Source organism: Hordeum vulgare, chromosome 4H (assembly GCF_904849725.1).
Source record: "Hordeum vulgare subsp. vulgare chromosome 4H, MorexV3_pseudomolecules_assembly, whole genome shotgun sequence".
NCBI classification, from domain to species: Eukaryota; Viridiplantae; Streptophyta; class Magnoliopsida; order Poales; family Poaceae; genus Hordeum; species Hordeum vulgare.
In genome coordinates, this window is record NC_058521.1 from 150,539,435 (window position 1) to 150,562,018 (window position 22,584).

A 22,584-nucleotide genomic window follows, 5' to 3' on the forward strand; every position below is an offset into this window, starting at 1 on the left:
ACGGGAGGAGGCGATGCGTATGGGTATAATTTTTGCAGCGAATCATTTTTTCCTTTTGTGTTGCAGATAAATGATGGAGCGCGGGTTGAATAACAAAAATTACAGGTTTTTTTATAAAAATGCCATGGTGGGTTTTCCGACGGAAGCAATAGCCGCTTTCTTATTAGGTATATATATAGATATAGATATCTTTACCTAATAATAAAGAGGCTATTGCTTCCGTCGGAAAACCCATCGCTGCATTTTTAAAAAGCCCTTATCTTTTAGGTGATTAAACTGGAATGACATGAACCCGTCCGACACGATGCTCCCACCGCAGTCGTCCCCGTCGCCGCACTCCAAGCTGCTGCTGTTGGAATTATGCCCTAGAGGCAATAATAAATATAGTTATTATTATAATTCCTGTATCAAGATAATCGTTTATTATCCATGCTATAATTGTATTGAATGAAGACTTATATACATGGGTGGATACATAGACAAAACACTGTCCCTAGCAAGCCTCTAGTTGGCTAGCCAGTTGATCAAAGATAGTCAGGGTCTTCTGATTATGAACAAGGTGTTGTTGCTTGATAACTGGATCACGTCATTAGGAGAATCACGTGATGGACTAGACCCAAACTAATAGACGTAGCATATTGATCGTGTCATTTTGTTGCTACTGTTTTCTGCGTGTCAAGTATTTGTTCCTATGACCATGAGATCATATAACTCACTCACACCGGAGGAATGCTCTGTGTGTATCAAACGTCGCAACGTAACTGGGTGACTATAAAGATGCTCTACAGGTATCTCCGAAGGTGTTCGTTGAGTTAGTATGGATCGAGACTGGGATTTGTCACTCCGTGTGACGGAGAGGTATCTCGGGGCCCACTCGGTAATACAACATCACACACAAGCCTTGCAAGCAATGTGACTTAGTGTAAGTTGCGGGATCTTGTATTACGGAACGAGTAAAGAGACTTGCTGGTAAACGAGATTGAAATAGGTATGCGGATACTAACGATCGAATCTCGGGCAAGTAACATACCGAAGGACAAAGGGAATGACATACGGGATTAAATGAATCCTTGGCACTGAGGTTCAAACGATAAGATCTTCGTAGAATATGTAGGATCCAATATGGGCATCCAGGTCCCGCTATTGGATATTGACCGAGGAGTCTCTCGGGTCATGTCTACATAGTTCTCGAACCCGCAGGGTCTGCACACTTAAGGTTCGACGTTGTTTTATGCGTATTTGAGTTATATGGTTGGTTACCAAATGTTGTTCGGAGTCCCGGATGAGATCACGGATGTCACGGGGGTTTCCAGAATGGTCCGGAAACGAAGATTGATATATAGGATGACCTCATTTGATTACAGGAAGGTTTTCGAAGTTACCGGGAATGTACCGGGAATGACGAATGGGTTCCGGGTGTTCACCGGGGGGGCAACCCACCCCGGGGAAGCCCATAGGCCTTGGGGGTGGCGCACCAGCCCTTAGTGGGCTGGTGGGACAGCCCAAGAAGGCCCTATGCGCCATAGAAGAAAATCAAAGAGAAAAGAAAAAAAAGAGGAGGTGGGAAAAGGGGGAAGGACTCCTCCTTCCAAACCTAGTTGGACTCGGTTTGGAAGGGGAGGGTTGCCGCCCTTGGCTCGGCCAAACCCCTTGGGGGTCCTTGGACTCCAAGGCAAGGCTCCCCCTTTTCCCCCTATATATACGGAGGTTTTAGGGCTGATTTGAGACAACTTTGCCACGGCAGCCCGACCACATATCTCCACGGTTTTACCTCTAGATCGCGTTTCTGAGAGCTCGGGCGGAGCCCTGCTGAGATAAGATCATCACCAACCTCCGGAGCACCGTCACGCTGCCGGAGAACTCATCTACCTCTCCGTCTCTCTTGCTGGATCAAGAAGGCCGAGATCATCGTCGAGTTGTACGTGTGCTGAACGCGGAGGTGTCGTCCGTTCGGCACTAGATCGGGGGACTGATTGCGGGACGGTTCGCGGGGCGGATCGAGGGACGTGAGGACGTTTCACTACATCAACCGCGTTCACTAACTGTTAGAGCATATATCTCCATATGTGGTTTTGGTAATTGATGACAATTCCTCTGGACTAATGGTTGCCTTAAGTTATACTTATAGGATTTGTCCATAGGCACTTCTTGAAGTCCATCTGTCAGGTTCAAGGAGTTTATATGATGACCAAGATGTTATTCAAGGTATTATCGAATGAATGGTCATAGAAACACTAGGTTGATCAAGATCTCAGACAAAGAGTAAATCAAGATGATCAACACACAAAGCGTATAAGATGTACCGAGAGGGATCAAGTGATCCCATGGTATGGTAAGCATTGTCCATTACGTGTTTGTGTACTAACCCATGGTCCTTGTGAGACTCCTGTGTGGGGGTTAGGTGTGCTTCCATTGGGCTTGCGTCAAAAGGAAGATCTCATACAACCCATGAAGGATGACGTCAAGTGGTGATCGTCATCAAGATTGTGGTGTGCAAGTTCAAGTGGATCAGCACGAATATATCATTGAAACTATTGTCAATGATCATGTGTTGATAAGGACAACCTCATGTCCTAACAAGGACAAGATCAAGATAAGCATTCCTGAGCACTACATGCTTGATTCTTGTGGATGTTCACATGGTGGACAAATGAAGATGAATACATAAGCTAGGCTTTCCACATTGTGTATGGGAAAGCTACTTGAAGACTTCATCATGTCTTGCTTTCAACTTGAGCCAAGAAGGAACAAAAACATCAAGTTCACGTGAAAGGGCTAACTCAAAGGTATCAGTTCCTTTGACGTTAGTTGTGCGGAGTGATGATCAGCGAATAAAAGTATACACTCAAGTATGGATCATCACTACTCTTTTATGATTCTTGAGTCCTTAGGGATCCCGCACTATTAAGAGGGGATCACAGGTTTTGCGATGAACTTGCTCAAACTACATCATCACTTTCTGCTCAGACCACATCTCCACTGCTTTGTTGTTATCAGAAAACAGAACCAGTGCCTCGGACATCCGGCTTTCTCCGGACGTCCGAGGACCGGACGACCGACTAGTTCGGAAATCCGGAATCCTATACCAAAGAAATCAGAGCCATATAACTCGGACTTCCGGCTCCCTCCGGACGTCCGAGGCCCGGATGTCCGGCCAAGGCCCAGAAATCCGGAAGCCTGCACCAGTAGAAGTTGAGTTCTATATCTCGGAAATCCGGCTCCCTCCGGACGTCCGAGCGCCGAACGTCCGACACCTGTCGGAAATCCGGAACCTACCACCAGTAGAAGTTGAGTTGTATAACTCGGATTTCCGTGTTGGAATTATGCCCTAGAGGCAATAATAAATATAGTTATTATTATAATTCCTGTATCAAGATAATCGTTTATTATCCATGCTATAATTGTATTGAATGAAGACTCATTTACATTTGTGGATACATAGACAAAACACTGTCCCTAGCAAGCCTCTAGTTGGCTAGCCAGTTGATCAAAGATAGTCAGTGTCTTCTGATTATGAACAAGGTGTTGTTGCTTGATAACTGGATCACGTCATTAGGAGAATCACGTGATGGACTAGACCCAAACTAATAGACGTAGCATGTTGATCGTGTCATTTTGTTGCTACTGTTTTCTGCGTGTGAAGTATTTGTTCCTATGACCATGAGATCATATAACTCACTGACACCGGAGGAATACTTTGTGTGTATCAAACGCCGCAACGTAACTGGGTGACTATAAAGATGCTCTACAGGTATCTCCGAAGGTGTTAGTTGAGTTAGTATGGATCAAGACTGGGATTTGTCACTCTGTGTGACGGAGAGGTATCTCGGGGCCCACTCGGTAATACAACATCACACACAAGCCTTGCAAGCAATGTGACTTAGTGTAAGTTGCGGGATCTTGTATTACGGAACGAGTAAAGAGACTTGCCGGTAAACGAGATTGAAATAGGTATACGGATACTGACGATCAAATCTCGGGCAAGTAACATACCAAAGGACAAAGGGAATGACATACGGGATTATATGAATCCTTGGCACTGAGGTTCAAACGATAAGATCTTCGTAGAATATGTAGGATCAAATATGGGCATCCAGGTCCCGCTATTGGATATTGACCGAGGAGTCTCTCGGGTCATGTCTACATAGTTCTCGAACCCGCAGGGTCTGCACACTTAAGGGTCGACGTTGTTTTATGCGTATTTGAGTTATATGGTTGGTTACCGAATGTTGTTCGGATTTCCGGATGAGATCACGGACGTCACGAGGGTTTCCGGAATGGTCCGAAAACGAAGATTGATATATAGGATGACCTCATTTGATTACCGGAAGGTTTTCGGAGTTACCGGGAATGTACCGGGAATGACGAATGGGTTCCGGGAGTTCACCGGGGGGGGCACCCACCCCGGGGAAGCCCATAGGTGTTGGGGGTGCCGCACCAGCCCTTAGTGGGCTGGTGGGACAGCCCAAAGGAGGCCTATGCGCATTGGGAAGAAAATCAAAGAGGAAAGGGAAAAAAAGGAGGAGGCGGGAAAGGGAAGAAGGACTCCACCTTCCAAACCAAGTAGGACTCGGTTTGGGAGGGGAATCCTTCCCCCCTTGGCTCGTCCGACCCCTTGGGGGTTCTTGGACCCCAAGGCAAGGCTCCCCCCTCCTTCTCCTATATATAGTGGGGTTTTAGGGCTGATTTGAGATAACTTTGCCACGGCAGCCCGACCACATATCTCCACGGTTTTACCTCTAGATCGCGTTTCTGCGGAGCTCAGGCGGAGCCCTGCTGAGACGAGATCATCGCCAACCGGAGCGCCGTCACGCTGCCGGAGAACTCTTCTACCTCTCCGTCTCTCTTGTTGGATCAAGAAGGCCGAGATCATCGTCAAGCTGTACGTGTGCTGAACGCGGAGGTGCCGTCCGTTCGGCACTAGATCGTGGGACTGATCGCGGGACGGTTCGTGGGGCGGATCGAGGGACGTCAGGACGTTCCACTACATCAACCGCGTTCACTAACGCTTCTGCTGTACGGTCTACAAGGGTACGTAGATCACTCATCCCCTCTCGTAGATGGACATCACCATGATAGGTCTTCGTGCGCGTAGGAAATTTTTTGTTTCCCATGCGACGTTCCCCAACAATGGCATCATGAGCTAGGTTCATGCGTAGATGTCTTCTCGAGTAGAACACAAAAGTTTTTGTGGGCGGTGATGTGCGTTTTGCTGCCCTCCTTAGTCTTTTCTTGATTCCGCGGTATTGTTGGATCGAAGCGGCTCGGACCGACATTACTCGTACGCTTACAAGAGACTGGTTTCATCGCTACGAGTAACTCCTTTGCTCAAAGATGACTGGCGGGTGTCAGTTTCTTCGACTTTAGTTGAATCGGATTTGACCGAGGAGGTCCTTGGATGAGGTTAAATAGCAACTCATATATCTCCGTTGTGGTGTTTGCGTAAGTAAGATGCGATCCTACTAGATACCCATGGTCACCACGTAAAACATGCAACAACAAAATTAGAGGACGTCTAACTTGTTTTTGCAGGGTATGCTTGTGATGTGATATGGCCAACGATGTGATGTGATATATTGGATGTATGAGATGATCATGTTGTAATAGAAAATATTGACTTGCACGTCGATGGTACGGCAACCGGCACGAGCCATAGGGTTGTCTTTATAACTAACGTTTGTGCTTGCAGATGCGTTTACTATTTTGCTAGGATGTAGCTTTAGTAGTAATAGCATGAGTAGCACGACAACCCCGATGGCGACACGTTAATGAAGATCATGGTGTGGCGCCGGTGACAAGAAGATCGTACCGGTGCTTTGGTGATGGAGATCAAGAAGCACGTGATGATGGCCATATCATGTCACTTATGAATTGCATGTGATGTTAATCCTTTTATGCACCTTATTTTTCTTAGAACGACGGTAGCATTATGAGGTGATCTCTCACTAAAATTTCAAGACGAAATTGTGTTCTCCCCGACTGTGCACCGTTGCTACAGTTCGTCGTTTCGAGACACCACGTGATGATCGGGTGTGATAGAATCAACGTTCACATACAACGTGTGCAAAACAATTGCGCACACGGAACACTCGGGTTAAGCTTGACGAGCCTAGCATGTCCAGACATGGCCTCGGAACACATGAGACCGAAAGGTTGATCATCAATCATATAGATGATATGATTAGCATAGGGATGCTTACCACTGAAACTATACTCAACTCACGTGATGATCGGACTTGAGCTAATATAAGTGGATCATGAACCACTCAAATGACTAGAGAGGTGTACTTTTTGAGTGGGAGTTTAGAGAATAATTTGATTAAGTTAAACTCTAATTATCTTGAACATAGTCTAAAGTCCACTTTGAATATATTTGTGTTGTAGATCATGGCTCACGCGACAGTCATCCTGAATTTTAATACGTTCCTAGAGAAAGCTATGTTGAAAGATGATGGAAGCAACTTTGTAGACTGGGCTCGTAATCTTAAGCTAATCTTACAAGCTGGGAAAAAGGATTATGTCCTTAATGCTGCGCTAGGAGATGAACCACCCGCTATGGCTGATCAGGATGTTAAGAACGCTTGGTTAGCACGTAAGGAGGACTACTCAGTAGTTCAATGTGCAGTCTTGTATGGCTTAGAACCGGTACTTCAACGTCGCTTTGAGCGTCATGGAGCATTTGAGATGTTCCAGGAGTTGAATTTTATCTTTCAGAAGAACGCTCGGATCGAGAGGTATGAGACCTCCGATAAATTCTATGCTTGCAAGATGGAGGAAAACTCGTCTGTCAGTGAACATGTGCTCAAAATGTCTTGGTACTCAAACCGTCTAGCTGAGCTGGGGATTGAACTCCCGCAAGAAGCTATCACTAACAGAATCCTTCAATCATTGTCACCAAGCTATAAAGGCTTTGTGTTGAACTACAACATGCAAGGGATGAACAAGTCTCCCGGCGAGTTGTTTGCGATGCTGAAAGTCGCAGAGTCTGAACTCCGTAAAGAGCATCAAGTGTTGATGGTGAATAATACCACTAGTTTCAAGAGAAACGGCAAAGGCAATAAGGGTAATTCAAAGAAGAGCGGCAAGCCTGTTGCCAATCCGACGAAGAAACCCAAAGCTGGACCTAAGCCTGAAACAGAGTGTTACTATTGCAAGGGTATGGGTCACTCGAAGCGCAATTGCCCCAAGTATCTGGCTGATAAGAAGGCGGCCAAAGAAAAATCAGGTATATTTGATATACATGGTATTGATGTGTACTTAACCGGCTCTCGTAGTAGTGCCTGGGTATTCGATGCCGGTTCTGTTGCTCATATTTGCAACTTGAAACAGGAACTGCGGAATAGACGAAGGCTGGCGAAAGATGAAGTGACGATGCGCGTGGGAAATGGTTCCAAGGTTGATGCAATCGCCGTCGGCACAGTCTCACTTCAATTACCGTCGGGATTAGTTATGAACTTAAATCATTGTTATTTAGTGCCTGCGTTGAGCATGAACATTATATCTGGATCTTGTTTATTGCGAGACGGTTACTCTTTTAAGTCAGAGAATAATGGTTGTTCTATTTCTATGAGTAACATCTTTTATGGTCATGCACCCAATGTGAGAGGATTGTTCATATTGAATCTTGATAGTGATACACACATACATAACATTGAGACCAAAAGAGTTAGAGTTAACAATGATAGCACCATATTTTCGTGGCACTGCCGTTTAGGTCATATTGGTGTAAAGCACATGAAGAAACTCCATGTCGATGGACTTTTGGAGTCACTTGACTTTGATTCACTTGACACGTGTGAACCATGCCTCATGGGCAAGATGACTAAAACTCTGTTCTCCGGAACAATGGAGCGTGCAAGTGACTTGTTGGAAATCATGCATACCGATGTGTGTGGTCCAATGAGCGTAGAGGCACGCGGCGGATATCGTTATTTTCTCACCTTCACTGACGATTTGAGTAGATATGGTTATGTCTACTTAATGAAACACAAGTCTGAAACATTTGAAAAGTTCAAGCAATTTCAGAGTGAAGTTGAAAACCATCGTAACAAGAAGATCAAGTTCCTACGGTCTGATCGTGGGGGTGAATATCTGAGTTTCGAGTTTGGTGCTCACTTAAGACAATGTGGAATTGTTTCACAGTTGACACCGCGTGGAACACCACAGCGTAATGGTGTGTCCGAACGTCGTAATCGTACTTTATTAGAGATGGTGCGATCTATGATGTCTCTTACCGATTTGCCATTATCATTTTGGGGTTATGCATTAGAAACAACTACATTCACTTTAAATAGGGCACCATCAAAATCCGTTGAGACGACACCATACGAACTGTGGTTTGGCAAAAGGCCAAAGTTGTCGTTTCTTAAAGTTTGGGGATGTGATGCTTATGTCAAAAAGCTTCAGCCTGAAAAGCTGGAACCCAAAGCGGAAAAGTGCATCTTCATAGGTTACCCAAAAGAGACAGTTGGGTACACCTTCTATCTCAAATCCGAGGGCAAAGTGTTTGTTGCTAAAAACGGAGCTTTTCTCGAGAAGGAGTTTCTCTCGAGAGAATTGAGTGGGAGGAAGATAGAACTTGACGAGGTTGTCGAACCTCTCATCCCTCTGGATGGTGGCGCAGGGCAAGGGGAAACCTCTGTCGTTGCGACGCCGGTTGAGGAGGAAGTTAATGATGATGATCATGAAACTCCGGTTCAAGTTTCTGTCGAACCACATAGGTCGACAAGACCACGTGCTGCTCCAGAGTGGTACAGCAATCCCGTTTTATCGATCATGTTGTTAGACAACAATGAACCTGCAAATTATGAAGAAGCAATGGTGGGCCCAGATTCCAACAAATGGCTAGAAGCCATGAAGTCCGAGATAGGATCCATGTATGAGAACAAAGTGTGGACTTTGGAAGTATTGCCTGAGGGCCGCAAGGCTATTCAGAACAAATGGATCTTTAAGAGGAAGACGGACGCTGACGGCAATGTGACCGTTTATAAAGCTCGACTTGTGGCAAAGGGTTTTCACAAGTTCAAGGAGTTTACTACGATGAGACATTCTCACCCGTAGCGATGCTTAAGTCCGTCAGAATCATGTTAGCAATAGCTATATTTTTCGATTATGAAATCTGGCAGATGGATGTCAAAACGACGTTCCTTAACGGTTTCCTTAAGGAAGAGTTGTATATGATGCAACCCGAAGGTTTTGTCGATCCTAAGAATGCTGACAAGGTGTGCAAGCTCCAGCGATCCATTTATGGACTGGTCCAAGCATCTCGGAGTTGGAACAAACGCTTTGATGAGGTGATCAAAGCATTTGGGTTTATACAAGTGGTTGGAGAATCTTGTATTTACAAGAAAGTGAGTGGGAGCTCTGTGGCATTTCTAATATTATATGTGGATGACATATTGCTGATTGGAAACAACATAGAGTTTTTTGGAGAGCATAAAGGATTACTTGAATAAAAGTTTCTCTATGAAGGACCTAGGAGAAGCTGCTTACATTCTAGGCATTAAGATCTACAGGGATAGATCAAAACGCCTGATAGGACTTTCACAAAGCACATACCTTGATAAAGTTTTGAAGACGTTCAAAATGGAACAGTCCAAGAAAGGGTTCTTGCCAGTTTTACAAGGTACGAGATTGAGTAAGACTCAGTGCCCAGCAACTGATCAAGATAGAGAGCATATGCGCTCCGTCCCCTATGCTTTAGCCATAGGTTCTATCATGTATGCAATGCTGTGCACTAGACCGGATGTTAGCCTGGCCATAAGTATGACACGTAGGTTCCAGAGTAATCCAGGAGTGGATCACTGGACGGCGGTCAAGAATATCCTGAAGTACCTGAAAAGGACTAAGGAGATGTTTCTCGTGTATGGAGGTGACAAAGAGCTCGTCGTAAAAGGTTACGTCGATGCAAGCTTTGACACAGATCCAGATGACTCTAAGTTGCAAACTGGATACGTATTTATTCTTAATAGGGGTGCGGTAAGCTGGTGCAGTTCCAAGCAGAGCGTCGTAGCAGATTCTACATGTGAAGCGGAGTACATGGCTGCCTCGGAGGCAGCTAAGGAGGGTGTTTGGATGAAGCAATTCATGACGGATCTTGGAGTGGTGCCAAGCGCACTGAATCCAATAACCTTATTCTGTGACAACACGGGTGCCATTGCGCTAAGCAAAGGAACCACGGTTTCACAAGAAGTCCAGACACATCAAACGACGCTTCAACCTCATCCGCGACTACGTCGAAGGGGAGGATGTAAATATATGCAAAGTGCACACGGATCTGAATGTAGCAGACCCGCTGACTAAGCCTCTTCCACGGCCAAAGCATGATCAACACCAGAACTGTATGGGTGTTAGATTTATTACAATGTAATTCGCATGATGATGTGAGGGCTAGATTATTGACTCTAGTGCAAGTGGGAGACTGTTGGAATTATGCCCTACAGGCAATAATAAATATAGTTATTATTATAATTCCTGTATCAAGATAATCGTTTATTATCCATGCTATAATTGTATTGAATGAAGACTCATTTACATGTGTGGATACATAGACAAAACACTGTCCCTAGCAAGCCTCTAGTTGGCTAGCCAGTTGATCAAAGATAGTCAGTGTCTTCTGATTATGAACAAGGTGTTGTTGCTTGATAACTGGATCACGTCATTAGGAGAATCACGTGATGGACTAGACCCAAACTAATAGACGTAGCATGTTGATCGTGTCATTTTGTTGCTACTGTTTTCTGCGTGTCAAGTATTTGTTCCTATGACCATGAGATCATATAACTCACTGACACCGGAGGAATACTTTGTGTGTATCAAACGTCGCAACGTAACTGGGTGACTATAAAGATGCTCTACAGGTATCTCCGAAGGTGTTAGTTGAGTTAGTATGGATCAAGACTGGGATTTGTCACTCCGTGTGACGTAGAGGTATCTCGGGGCCCACTCGGTAATACAACATCACACACAAGCCTTGCAAGCAATGTGACTTAGTGTAAGTTGCGGGATCTTGTATTACGGAACGAGTAAAGAGACTTGCCGGTAAACGAGATTGAAATAGGTATACTGATATTGACGATCAAATCTCGGGCAAGTAACATACCGAAGGACAAAGGAAATGACATACGGGATTATATGAATCCTTGGCACTGAGGTTCAAACGATAAGATCTTCGTAGAATATGTAGGATCCAATATGGGCATCCAGGTCCCGCTATTGGATATTGACCGAGGAGTCTCTCGGGTCATGTCTACATAGTTCTCGAACCCGCAGGGTCTGCACACTTAAGGTTCGACGTTGTTTTATGCGTATTTGAGTTATATGGTTGGTTACTGAATGTTGTTCGGAGTCCCGGATGAGATCACGGACGTCACGAGGGTTTCCGGAATGGTCCGGAAACAAAGATTGATATATAGGATGACCTAATTTGATTACCGGAAGGTTTTCGGAGTTACCGGGAATGTACCGGGAATGACGAATGGGTTCCGGGAGTTCACTAGGGGGCCACCCACCCCGGGGAAGCCCATAGGTGTTGGGGGTGCCGCACCAGCCCTTAGTGGGCTGGTGGGACAGCCCAAAGGAGGCCTATGCGCATTGGGAAGAAAATCAAAGAGGAAAGGGAAAAAAAGGAGGAGGTGGGAAAGGGAAGAAGGACTCCACCTTCCAAACCAAGTAGGACTCGGTTTGGGAGGGGAATCCTTCCCCCCTTGGCTCGGCCAACCCCTTGGGGGTTCTTGGACCCCAAGGCAAGGCTCCCCCTCCCTCTCCTATATATAGTGGGGTTTTAGGGCTGATTTGAGACAACTTTGCCACGGCAGCCCGACCACATATCTCCACGGTTTTACCTCTAGATCGCGTTTCTGCTGAGCTCAGGCGGAGCCCTGTTGAGACGAGATCATCACCAACCTCCGGAGCGCCGTCACGCTGCCGGAGAACTCTTCTACCTCTCCGTCTCTCTTGCTGGATCAAGAAGGCCGAGATCATCGTCGAGCTGTACGTGTGCTGAACGCGGAGGTGCCGTCCGTTCGGCACTAGATCGTGGGAGTGATCGCGGGGCGGATCGAGGGACGTGAGGACGTTCCACTACATCAACCGCGTTCACTAACGCTTCTGCTGTACGGTCTACAAGGGTACGTAGATCACTCATCCCCTCTCGTAGATGGACATCACCATGATAGGTCTTTGTGCGCGTAGGAAAATTTTTGTTTCCCATGCGACGTTCCCCAACATTTCGGTCCTCTCCGGACGTCCGATGGCTGATAAATTCAACATAGGTTCAGTCGTATCTACAGGCCTCGGACGACCGACCCCTGTCGGACGTCCGGCCACTGTTTAATTCAAAATAGTTTCAGTCGTCTCTACAGGCCTCGGACGACTGACCCCTGTCGGACGTCTGACCCTTCGCGGACGCCCGGACTTCCGACAACTGTCGGACGTCCATACCCTGTGTGTCTTAAAGTGTCCCCAACGGCTCTTTTTCTCTCCCCACTATAAATACCCCCCCTCCCACTTCGTGAGAGGGTAGCCCAACACAGCCTTATCCTCATAAGAACACATTTCCACCTCACACACATTTGCTCACTCCAAATCTTAGATCCCAAGAGCATTTGTGAGCCCCTTTGAGAGTTGTTCCAATCAAAAGATAGATCGTCTCCCTCTCCTTCTCTCAACCCAAGCTATTTGTGATTTGAGCAAGTTTTGAGCATTGCCCGTGATCTTGTTACTCTTGGAGGTTGGAGACTCCTAGGCGGTAGGAGTTCTTCGGAGAGGAATCAATTCGTGTGATTTCCCCCAGAAAAGTTTGTGAGGGTTTGGAAGCCACGTCAAAGGCTTACCACTAGTGGTTGAGAAATGCCTTCGTGGAGTTATCTCAAAGGGAGAATAGGATGAGCCTTCGTGGCGTTGGTGTGCCTTCATGGTAACATCCACCTCTCTAACGGTGACTAGCTTCCCTCCAAGGAAGTGAACATCAGGATACATCTTCGTCTCAGTGACCTTGGTTATCCTTAACCCTAACTCCTCACTTGTGGTTTACTTGTGTTATTTGAGCATACATACATTGCATATTGGTTGTGCTCATTATATTGTGTTGGCTATTTCTTCTACAAGATTAATCATTCAAGCATACCCTCTATATCCACACGTTCATACTTGCAGCCCTTGATATATTGTGTTCATATAGTGTGATCTAGTATCTTGTGTTGTTCACCTACTTGTCGTGTGATATAGCTCAAGTAAGTTTGTGTAACTTACTTGTGCTTGTTAGTAACTGTATTGTGTCCATCTTGGTAGATCGTGTTGTTGATACAAGTTGCAGTGCCTAGTGCATTTAGGATTTGTGCTTGACAAGTACCCTCTTAGTTTATTTCCGCATTAGGTTCAAGCCAAATCCGAAGAAGTTTTTAAATAGACTATTCACCCCCCCCCCCCCTCTAGGCGTCATCGAGGTCTTTTCACTAACGCTTCTGTTGTGTGGTCTACAAGGGTACGTAGATCGAATATCCCCTCTCGTAGATGGACATCACCATGATAGGTCTTCGTGCGCGTAGGAAATTTATTGTTTCCCATGCGACGTTCCCCAACAGTGGCATCATGAGCTAGGTTCATGCGTAGATGTCTTCTCGAGTAGAACACAAAAGTTTTTTGTGGGCGGTGATGTGCGTTTTGCTGCCCTCCTTAGTCTTTTCTTGATTCCGCGGTATTGTTGGATTGAAGCGGCTTGGACCGACATTACTCGTACGCTTACGAGAAACTGGTTTCATCGCTACGAGTAACCCCGTTGCTCAAAGATGACTGGCAAGTGTCAGTTTCTCCAACTTTAGTTGAATCGGATTTGACCGAGGAGGTCCTTGTATAAGGTTAAATAGCAATTCATATATCTCCGTTGTGGTGTTTGCGTAAGTAAGATGCGATCCTACTAGATACCCATGGTCACCACGTAAAACATGCAACAACAAAATTAGAGGACGTCTAACTTGTTTTTGCAGGGTATGATTGTGATGTGATATGGCCAACGATGTGATGTGATATATTGGATGTATGAGATGAACATGTTGTAATAGATAATATTGACTTGCACGTCGATGGTACGGCAACCGGCAGGAGCCATAGGGTTGTCTTTAAACTAACGTTTGTGCTTGCAGATGTGTTTACTATTTTGCTAGGATGTAGCTTTAGTAGTAATAGCATGAGTAGCACGACAACCCCGATGGCGACACGTTGATGGAGATCATGGTGTGGTGCCGGTGACAAGAAGATCGTGCCGGTGCTTTGGTGATGGAGATCAAGGAGCACGTGATGATGGCCATATCATGTCACTTATGAATTGCATGTGATGTTAATCCTTTTATGCACCTTATTTTGCTTAGAACGACGGTAGCATTATAAGGTGATCTCTCACTAAAATTTCAAGACGAAATTGTGTTCTCCCCGACTGTGCACCGTTGCTACAGTTCGTCGTTTCGAGACACCACGTGATGATCGGGTGTGATAGACTCAACGTTCACATACAACGTGTGCAAAACAATTGCGCACGCGGAACACTCGGGTTAAGCTTGACGAGCCTAGCATGTCCAGACATGGCCTCGGAACACATGAGACCGAAAGGTCGATCATCAATCATATAGATGATATGATTAGCATAGGGATGCTTACCACTGAAACTATACTCAACTCACGTGATGATCGGACTTGAGCTAATATAAGTGGATCATGAACCACTCAAATGACTAGAGAGGTGTACTTTTTGAGTGGGAGTTTAGAGAATAATTTGATTAAGTTAAACTCTAATTATCTTGAACATAGTCTAAAGTCCACTTTGAATATATTTGTGTTGTAGATCATGGCTCACGCGACAGTCATCCTGAATTTTAATACGTTCCTAGAGAAAGCTATGTTGAAAGATGATGGAAGCAACTTTGTAGACTGGGCTCGTAATCTTAAGCTAATCTTACAAGCTGGGAAAAAGGATTATGTCCTTAATGCTGCGCTAGGAGATGAACCACCCGCTACGGCTGATGAGGATGTTAAGAACGCTTGGTTAGCACGTAAGGAGGACTACTCAGTAGTTCAATGTGCAGTCTTGTATGGCTTAGAACCGGTACTTCAACGTCGCTTTGAGCGTCATGGAGCATTTGAGATGTTCCAGGAGTTGAATTTTATCTTTCAGAAGAACGCTCGGATCGAGAGGTATGAGACCTCCGATAAATTCTATGCTTGCAAGATGGAGGAAAACTCGTCTGTCAGTGAACATGTGCTCAAAATGTCTTGGTACTCAAACCGTCTAGCTGAGCTGGGGATTGAACTCCCGCAAGAAGCTATCACTGACAGAATCCTTCAATCACTGTCACCAAGCTATAAAGGCTTTGTGTTGAACTACAACATGCAAGGGATGAACAAGTCTCCCGGCGATTTGTTTGCGATGCTGAAAGTCGCAGAGTCTGAACTCCGTAAAGAGCATCAAGTGTTGATGGTGAATAAGACCACTAGTTTCAAGAGAAACGGCAAAGGCAATAAGGGTAATTCAAAGAAGAGCGGCAAGCCTGTTGCCAATACGACGAAGAAACCCAAAGCTGGACCTAAGCCTGAAACAGAGTGTTACTATTGCAAGGGTATGGGTCACTGGAAGCGCAACTGCCCCAAGTATCTGGCTGATAAGAAGGCGGCCAAAGAAAAATCAGGTATATTTGATATACATGGTATTGATGTGTACTTAACCGGCTCTCGTAGTAGTGCCTCGGTATTCGATGCCGGTTCTGTTGCTCATATTTGCAACTTGAAACAGGAACTGCGGAATAGACGAAGGCTGGCGAAAGATGAAGTGACGATGCGCGTGGGAAATGGTTCCAAGGTTGATGCAATCGCCGTCGGCACAGTCTCACTTCAACGTTCACATACAACGGGTGCAAAACAGTTGCACACGCGGAACACTCGGGTTAAGCTTGACGAGCCTAGCATGTGCAGACATGGCCTCGGAACACATGAGACCGAAAGGTCGATCATGAATCATATAGATGATATGATTAGCATAGGGATGCTTACCACTGAAACTATACTCAACTCACGTGATGATCGGACTTGAGCTAGTGTAAGTGGATCATGAACCACTCAAATGACTAGAGAGATGTACTTTTTGAGTGGGAGTTTAGCGAGTAATTTGATTAAGTTAAACTCTAATTATCTTGAACATAGTCTAAGTCCACTTTGAATATATTTGTGTTGTAGATCATGGCTCACGCGACAGTCACCTTGAATTTTAATACGTTCCTAGAGAAAGCTAAGTTGAAAGATGATGGAAGCAACTTTGTAGACTGGGCTCGTAATCTTAAGCTAATCTTACAAGTTGGGAAGAAGGATTATGTCCTTAATGCTGCGCTAGGAGATGAACCACCCGCTACGGCTGACCAGGATGTTAAGAACGCTTGGTTAACACGTAAGGAGGACTACTCAGTAGTTCAATGTGCAGTCTTGTATGGCTTAGAACCGGGACTTCAACGTCGCTTTGAGCGTCATGGAGCATTTGAGATGTTCCAGGAGTTGAAGTTCATCTTTCAGAAGAACGCCCGGATCGAGAGGTATGAGACCTCCGATAAATTCTATGCTTGCAAGATGGAGGAGAACTCGTCTGTCAGTGAACATGTGCTCAAAATGTCTGGGTACTCAAACCGTCTAGCTGAGCTGGGGATTGAACTCCCGCAAGAGGCTATCACTGACAGAATTCTTCAATCACTGCCGCCAAGCTATAAAGGCTTTGTGTTGAACTACAACATGCAAGGGATGAACAAGTCACCCGGCGAGTTGTTTGCGATGCTGAAAGTCGCAGAGTCTGAACTCCATAAAGAGCATCAAGTGTTGATGGTGAATAAGACCACTAGTTTCAAGAGAAACGGCAAAGGGAAGAAGGGTAATTCAGAGAAGAGCGGCAAGCCTATTGCCAATCCGACGAAGAAACCCAAAGCTGGACCTAAGCCTGAAACGGAGTGTTACTATTGCAAGGGTATGGGTCACTCGAAGCGCAACTGCCCCAAGTATCTAGCTGATAAGAAGGCGGCCAAAGAAAAATCAGGTATATTTGATATACATGTTATTGATGTGTACTTAACCGGCTCTCGTAGTAGTGCCTGGGTATTCGATACCGGTTCTGTTGCTCATATTTGCAACTCAAAACAGGAACTGCGGAATAGACGAAGGCTAGCGAAAGATGAAGTGACGATGCGCGTAGGAAATGGTTCCAAGGTTGATGCAATCGCCGTCGGCACAGTTTCACTTCAGTTACCATCAGGATTAGTTATGAACTTGAATCATTGCTATTTAGTGCCTGCGTTGAGCATGAACATTATATCTTGATTTTGTTTATTGCGAGACGGTTACTCTTTTAAGTCAGAGAATAATGGTTGTTCTATTTCTATGAGTAACATCTTTTATGGTCATGCACCCAATGTGAGAGGATTGTTCATATTGAATCTTGATAGTGATACACACATACATAACATTGAGACCAAAAGAATTAGAGTTAACAATGATAGCGCCATATTTTTGTGGCACTGCCGCTTAGGTCATATTGGTGTAAAGCGCATGAAGAAACTCCATGCCGATGGACTTTTGGAGTCACTTGACTTTGATTCACTTGACACGTGCGAACCATGCCTCATGGGCAAGATGACTAAAACTCCGTTCTCCGGAACAATGGAGCGTGCAAGTGACTTGTTGGAAATCATACATACCGATGTGTGCGGTCCGATGAGCGTAGAGGCACGCGGCGGATATCGTTATTTTCTCACCTTCACTGATGATTTGAGTAGATATGGTTATGTCTACTTAATGAAGCACAAGTCTGAAACATTTGAAAAGTTCAAGAAATTTCAGAGTGAAGTTGAAAATCATCGTAACAAGAAGATCAAGTTCCTACGGTCTGATCGTGGGGGTGAGTATCTGAGTTTCGAGTTTGGTGCTCACTTAAGACAATGTGGAATTGTTTCACAGTTGACACCGTCTGGAACACCACAGCGTAATGGTGTGTCCGAACGTCGTAATCGTACTTTATTAGAGATGGTGCGATCTATGATGTCTCTTACCGATTTGCCGTTATCGTTTTGGGTTATGCATTAGAAACAGCTGCATTCACTTTAAATAGGGCACCATCAAAATCCGTTGAGACGACACCATACGAACTGTGGTACGGCAAAAGGCCAAAGTTGTCGTTTCTTAAAGTTTGGGGATGTGATGCTTATGTCAAAAAGTTTCAGCCTGAAAAGCTGGAACCCAAAGCGGAAAAGTGCATCTTCATAGGTTACCCAAAACAGACAGTTGGGTACACCTTCTATCTCAAATCCAAGGGCAAAGTGTTTGTTTATAAAAACGGAGCTTTTCTCGAGAAGGAGTTTCTCTCGAGAGAATTGAGTGGGAGGAAGATAGAACTTCATGAGGTTGTCGAACCTCTCATCCCTCTAGATGGTGGCGCTGGGCGAGGGGAAACCTCTGTCAATGCGACGCCGGTTGAGGATGAAGTTAATGATGATGATCATGAAACTCCGGTTCAAGTTCCTGTTGAACCACGCAGGTCGACGAGACCACGTGCTGCTCCAGAGTGGTACGGTAATCCCGTCATGTAAATCATGTTGTTAGACAACAATGAACCTGCAAATTATGAAGAAGCAATGCTGGGCCCAGATTCCAACAAATGGCTAGAGGCCATGAAGTCCGAGATAGGATCCATGTATGAGAACAAAGTATGGACTTTGGAAGTACTACCTGAGGGCCGCAAGGCTATTCAGAACAAATGGATCTTTAAGAAGAAGACGGACGCTGGCGGCAATGTGACCGTTTATAAAGCTCGACTTGTGGCAAAGGGTTTTTCACAAGTTCAAGGAGTTGACTACGATGAGACATTCTCACCCGTAGCGATGCTTAAGTCCGTCAGAATCATGTTAGCAATAGCTGCATTTTTCGATTATGAAATCTGGCAGATGGATGTCAAAACGGCGTTCCTTAACGGTTTCCTTAAGGAAGAGTTGTATATGATGCAACCCGAAGGTTTTGACGATCCTAAGAATGCTAACAAGGTGTGCAAGCTCCAGCGGTCCATTTATGGGCTGGTGCAAGCATCTCGGAGTTGGAACAAACGCTTTGATGAGGTGATCAAAGCATTTGGGTTTATACAAGTGGTTGGAGAATCTTGTATTTACAAGAAAGTGAGTGGGAGCTCTGTGGCGTTTCTAATATTATATGTGGATGACATATTGCTGATTGGAAACAACGTAGAGTTTTTGAAGAGCATAAAGGATTACTTGAATAAAAGTTTCTCTATGAAGGACCTAGGAGAAGCTGCTTACATTCTAGGCATTAAGATCTACAGGGATAGATCGAAACGCCTGATAGGACTTTCACAAAGCACATAGCTTGATAAAGTTTTGAAGAGGTTCAAAATGGAACAGTCCAAGAAAGGGTTCTTGCCAGTTTTACAAGGTACAAGATTGAGTAAGACTCAGTGCCCAGCAACTGATGAGGATAGAGAGCATATGAGCACCGTCCCCTATGCTTCAGCCATAGGTTCTATCATGTATGCAATGTTGTGCACTAGACCGGACGTTAGCTTGGCCATAAGTATGGCAGGCAGGTTCCAGAGTAATCCAGGAGTGGATCACTGGACGGCGGTCAAGAATATCCTGAAGTACCTGAAAAGAACTAAGGAGATGTTTCTCGTGTATGGAGGTGACGAAGAGCTCGCCGTAAAGGGTTACGTCGATGCAAGCTTTGACACAGATCCGGACGACTCTAAGTCGCAGACCGGATACGTATTTATTCTTAATGAGGGTGCGGTAAGCTGGTGCAGTTCCAAGCAAAGCGTCGTAGTAGATTCTACATGTGAAGCGGAGTACATGGCTGCCTCGGAGGCGGCTAAGGAGGGTGTCTGGATGAAGCAGTTCATGACGGATCTTGGAGTAGTGCCAAGCGCACTGAATCCAATAACCTTGTTCTGTGACAACACGGGTGCCATTGCCCTAGCAAAGGAACCACGGTTTCACAAGAAGTCCAGACACATCAAACGACGCTTCAACCTCATCCGCGACTACGTCGAAGGGGAGGACGTAAATATATGCAAAGTGCACACGGATCTGAATGTAGCAGACCCGCTGACTAAACCTCTTCCACGGGCAAAGCATGATCAACACCAAAACTGTATGGGTGTTAGATTTATTACAATGTAATTCACATGATGATGTGAGGGCTAGATTATTGACTCTAGTGCAAGTGGGAGACTGTTGGAATTATGCCCTAGAGGCAATAATAAATATAGTTATTATTATAATTCATGTATCAAGATAATCGTTTATTATCCATGCTATAATTGTATTGAATGAAGACTTATATACATGTGTGGATACATAGACAAAACACTGTCCCTAGCAAGCCTCTAGTTGGCTAGCCAGTTGATCAAAGATAGTCAGGGTCTTCTGATTATGAACAAGGTATTGTTGCTTGATAACTCGATCACGTCATTAGGAGAATCACGTGATGGACTAGACCCAAACTAATAGACGTAGCATATTGATCGTGTCATTTTGTTGCTACTGTTTTCTGCGTGTCAAGTATTTGTTCCTATGACCATGAGATCATATAACTCACTGACACCGGAGGAATGCTTTGTGTGTATCAAACGTCGCAACGTAACTGGGTGACTATAAAGATGCTCTACAGGTATCTCCGAAGGTGCTCGTTGAGTTAGTATGGATCGAGACTGGGATTTGTCACTCCGTGTGACGGAGAGGTATCTCGGGGCCCACTCGGTAGTACAACATCACACACAAGCCTTGCAAGCAATGTGACTTAGTGTAAGTTGCGGGATCTTGTATTACGGATCGAGTGAAGAGACTTGCCGGTAAACGAGATTGAAATAGGTATGCGGATACTGACGATCGAATCTCGGGCAAGTAACATACCAAAGGACAAAGGGAATGACATACGGGATTAAATGAATCCTTGGCACTGAGGTTCAAACGATAAGATCTTCGTAGAATATGTAGGATCCAATATGGGCATCCAGGTCCCGCTATTGGATATTGACCGAGGAGTCTCTCGGGTCATGTCTACATAGTTCTCTAACCCGCAGGGTCTGCACACTTAAGGTTCGACGTTGTTTTATGCGTATTTGAGTTATATGGTTGGTTACCGAATGTTGTTCGGAGTCCCGGATGAGATCACAGACGTCACGAGGGTTTCCGGAATGGTCCGGAAACGAAGATTGATATATAGGATGACCTCATTTGATTACCGGAAAATTTTCAGAGTTACCGGGAATGTACCGAGAATGACGAATGGGTTCCGGGTGTTCAACGGGGGGGGGGGGGGGGGCAACCCACCCCGGGGAAGCCCATAGGCCTTGGGGGTGGCGCACCAGCCCTTAGTGGGCTGGTGGGATAGCCCAAGAAGGCCCTATGGGCCATAGGAAGAAAATCAAAGAGAAAAAAAGAGGAGGTGGGAAAAGGGGGAATGACTCCTCCTTCCAAACCTAGTTGGACTCGGTTTGGAAGGGGAGGGTTGCCCCCCTTGGCTCGGCCGAACCCCTTGGGGGTCCTTGGACCCCAAGGCAAGGCTCCCCCTTTTCCTCCTATATATACAGAGGTTTTAGGGCTGATTTGAGACAACTTTGCCACGGCAGCCCGACCACATATCTCCACGGTTTTACCTCTAGATCGCGTTTCTGCAGAGCTCGGGCGGAGCCCTGCTGAGATAAGATCATCACAAACCTCCGGAGCACCGTCACGCTGCCGGAGAACTCATCTACCTCTCCGTCTCTCTTGCTGGATCAAGAAGGCCGAGATCATCGTCGAGCTGTACGTGTGCTGAACGCGGAGGTGCCGTCCGTCCGGCACTAGATCGTGGGACTGATTGCGGGACGGTTCGCGGGGCAGATCGAGGGACGTGAGGACGTTCCACTACGTCAACCGCGTTCACTAACGCTTCTGCTGTGCGGTCTACAAGGGTACGTAGATCGAATATCCCCTCTCGTAGATGGACATCACCATGATAGGTCTTCGTGCGCGTAGGAAATTTTTTGTTTCCCATGCGACGTTCCCCAACAGCTGCCGGTCAGGTCTGCCTCCTCATCCAGGTCGCCCCGCATGGCGCGCAGCGTCTTCCTCGCCATCTCGCGCCGAACGCCGCCGGGGGTCCCCTCCTCGGCCACGCAGCGGAGGGCCTTGTCTGCGCCGGCCGCGCGCACCAGGCTGCGGAACCGGAGGCTGCCGCGGCTCAGCGCGTAGATCGCCGCCACACACCACTCCTCCAGCTCGGCAACGTCGTGGAAGGAGAGGAGGATGCCGGACACGGCCGCGACGACGCCCGCGTCCATCAGAGAGGCGCGGCCCTCCGAGCAGCCGCCCACGTTGCAGATCACCATGAGGGCCAGCCTGCGGATGGGCGTGGGCTCGGCGACGCTGGACGCGACGCTGAGGAGCGCCTTGGATGCCCCCGGGAAGCGGGCGACCTTGGACTGGTTGACGGCGGCCAGCGAGAGGTGGTAGATGGCCATCCCGGCGTAGCGGCGCGCGCGGGTGGTGGGCAGGGGAGGTCAGGAGGTCCAGCAGG

The 22,584-nt window shown here is 46.2% G+C and overlaps 1 protein-coding gene across 1 annotated transcript; it reads right to left on the minus strand.

The window, feature by feature from the left end:
* Positions 1 to 210: 210 nt before the first annotated feature.
* LOC123450364 (U-box domain-containing protein 38-like) lies at positions 211 to 22,528 on the minus strand. The gene is made up of 2 exons (XM_045127655.1): positions 22,078 to 22,528; positions 211 to 365 (listed from the first exon to the last, which is right to left on the minus strand). The coding sequence occupies exons 1-2, from the start codon at positions 22,526 to 22,528 to the stop codon at positions 211 to 213; spliced, it is 606 nt and encodes a 201-aa protein (XP_044983590.1).
* Between the last annotated feature and the right edge of the window lie 56 nt (positions 22,529 to 22,584).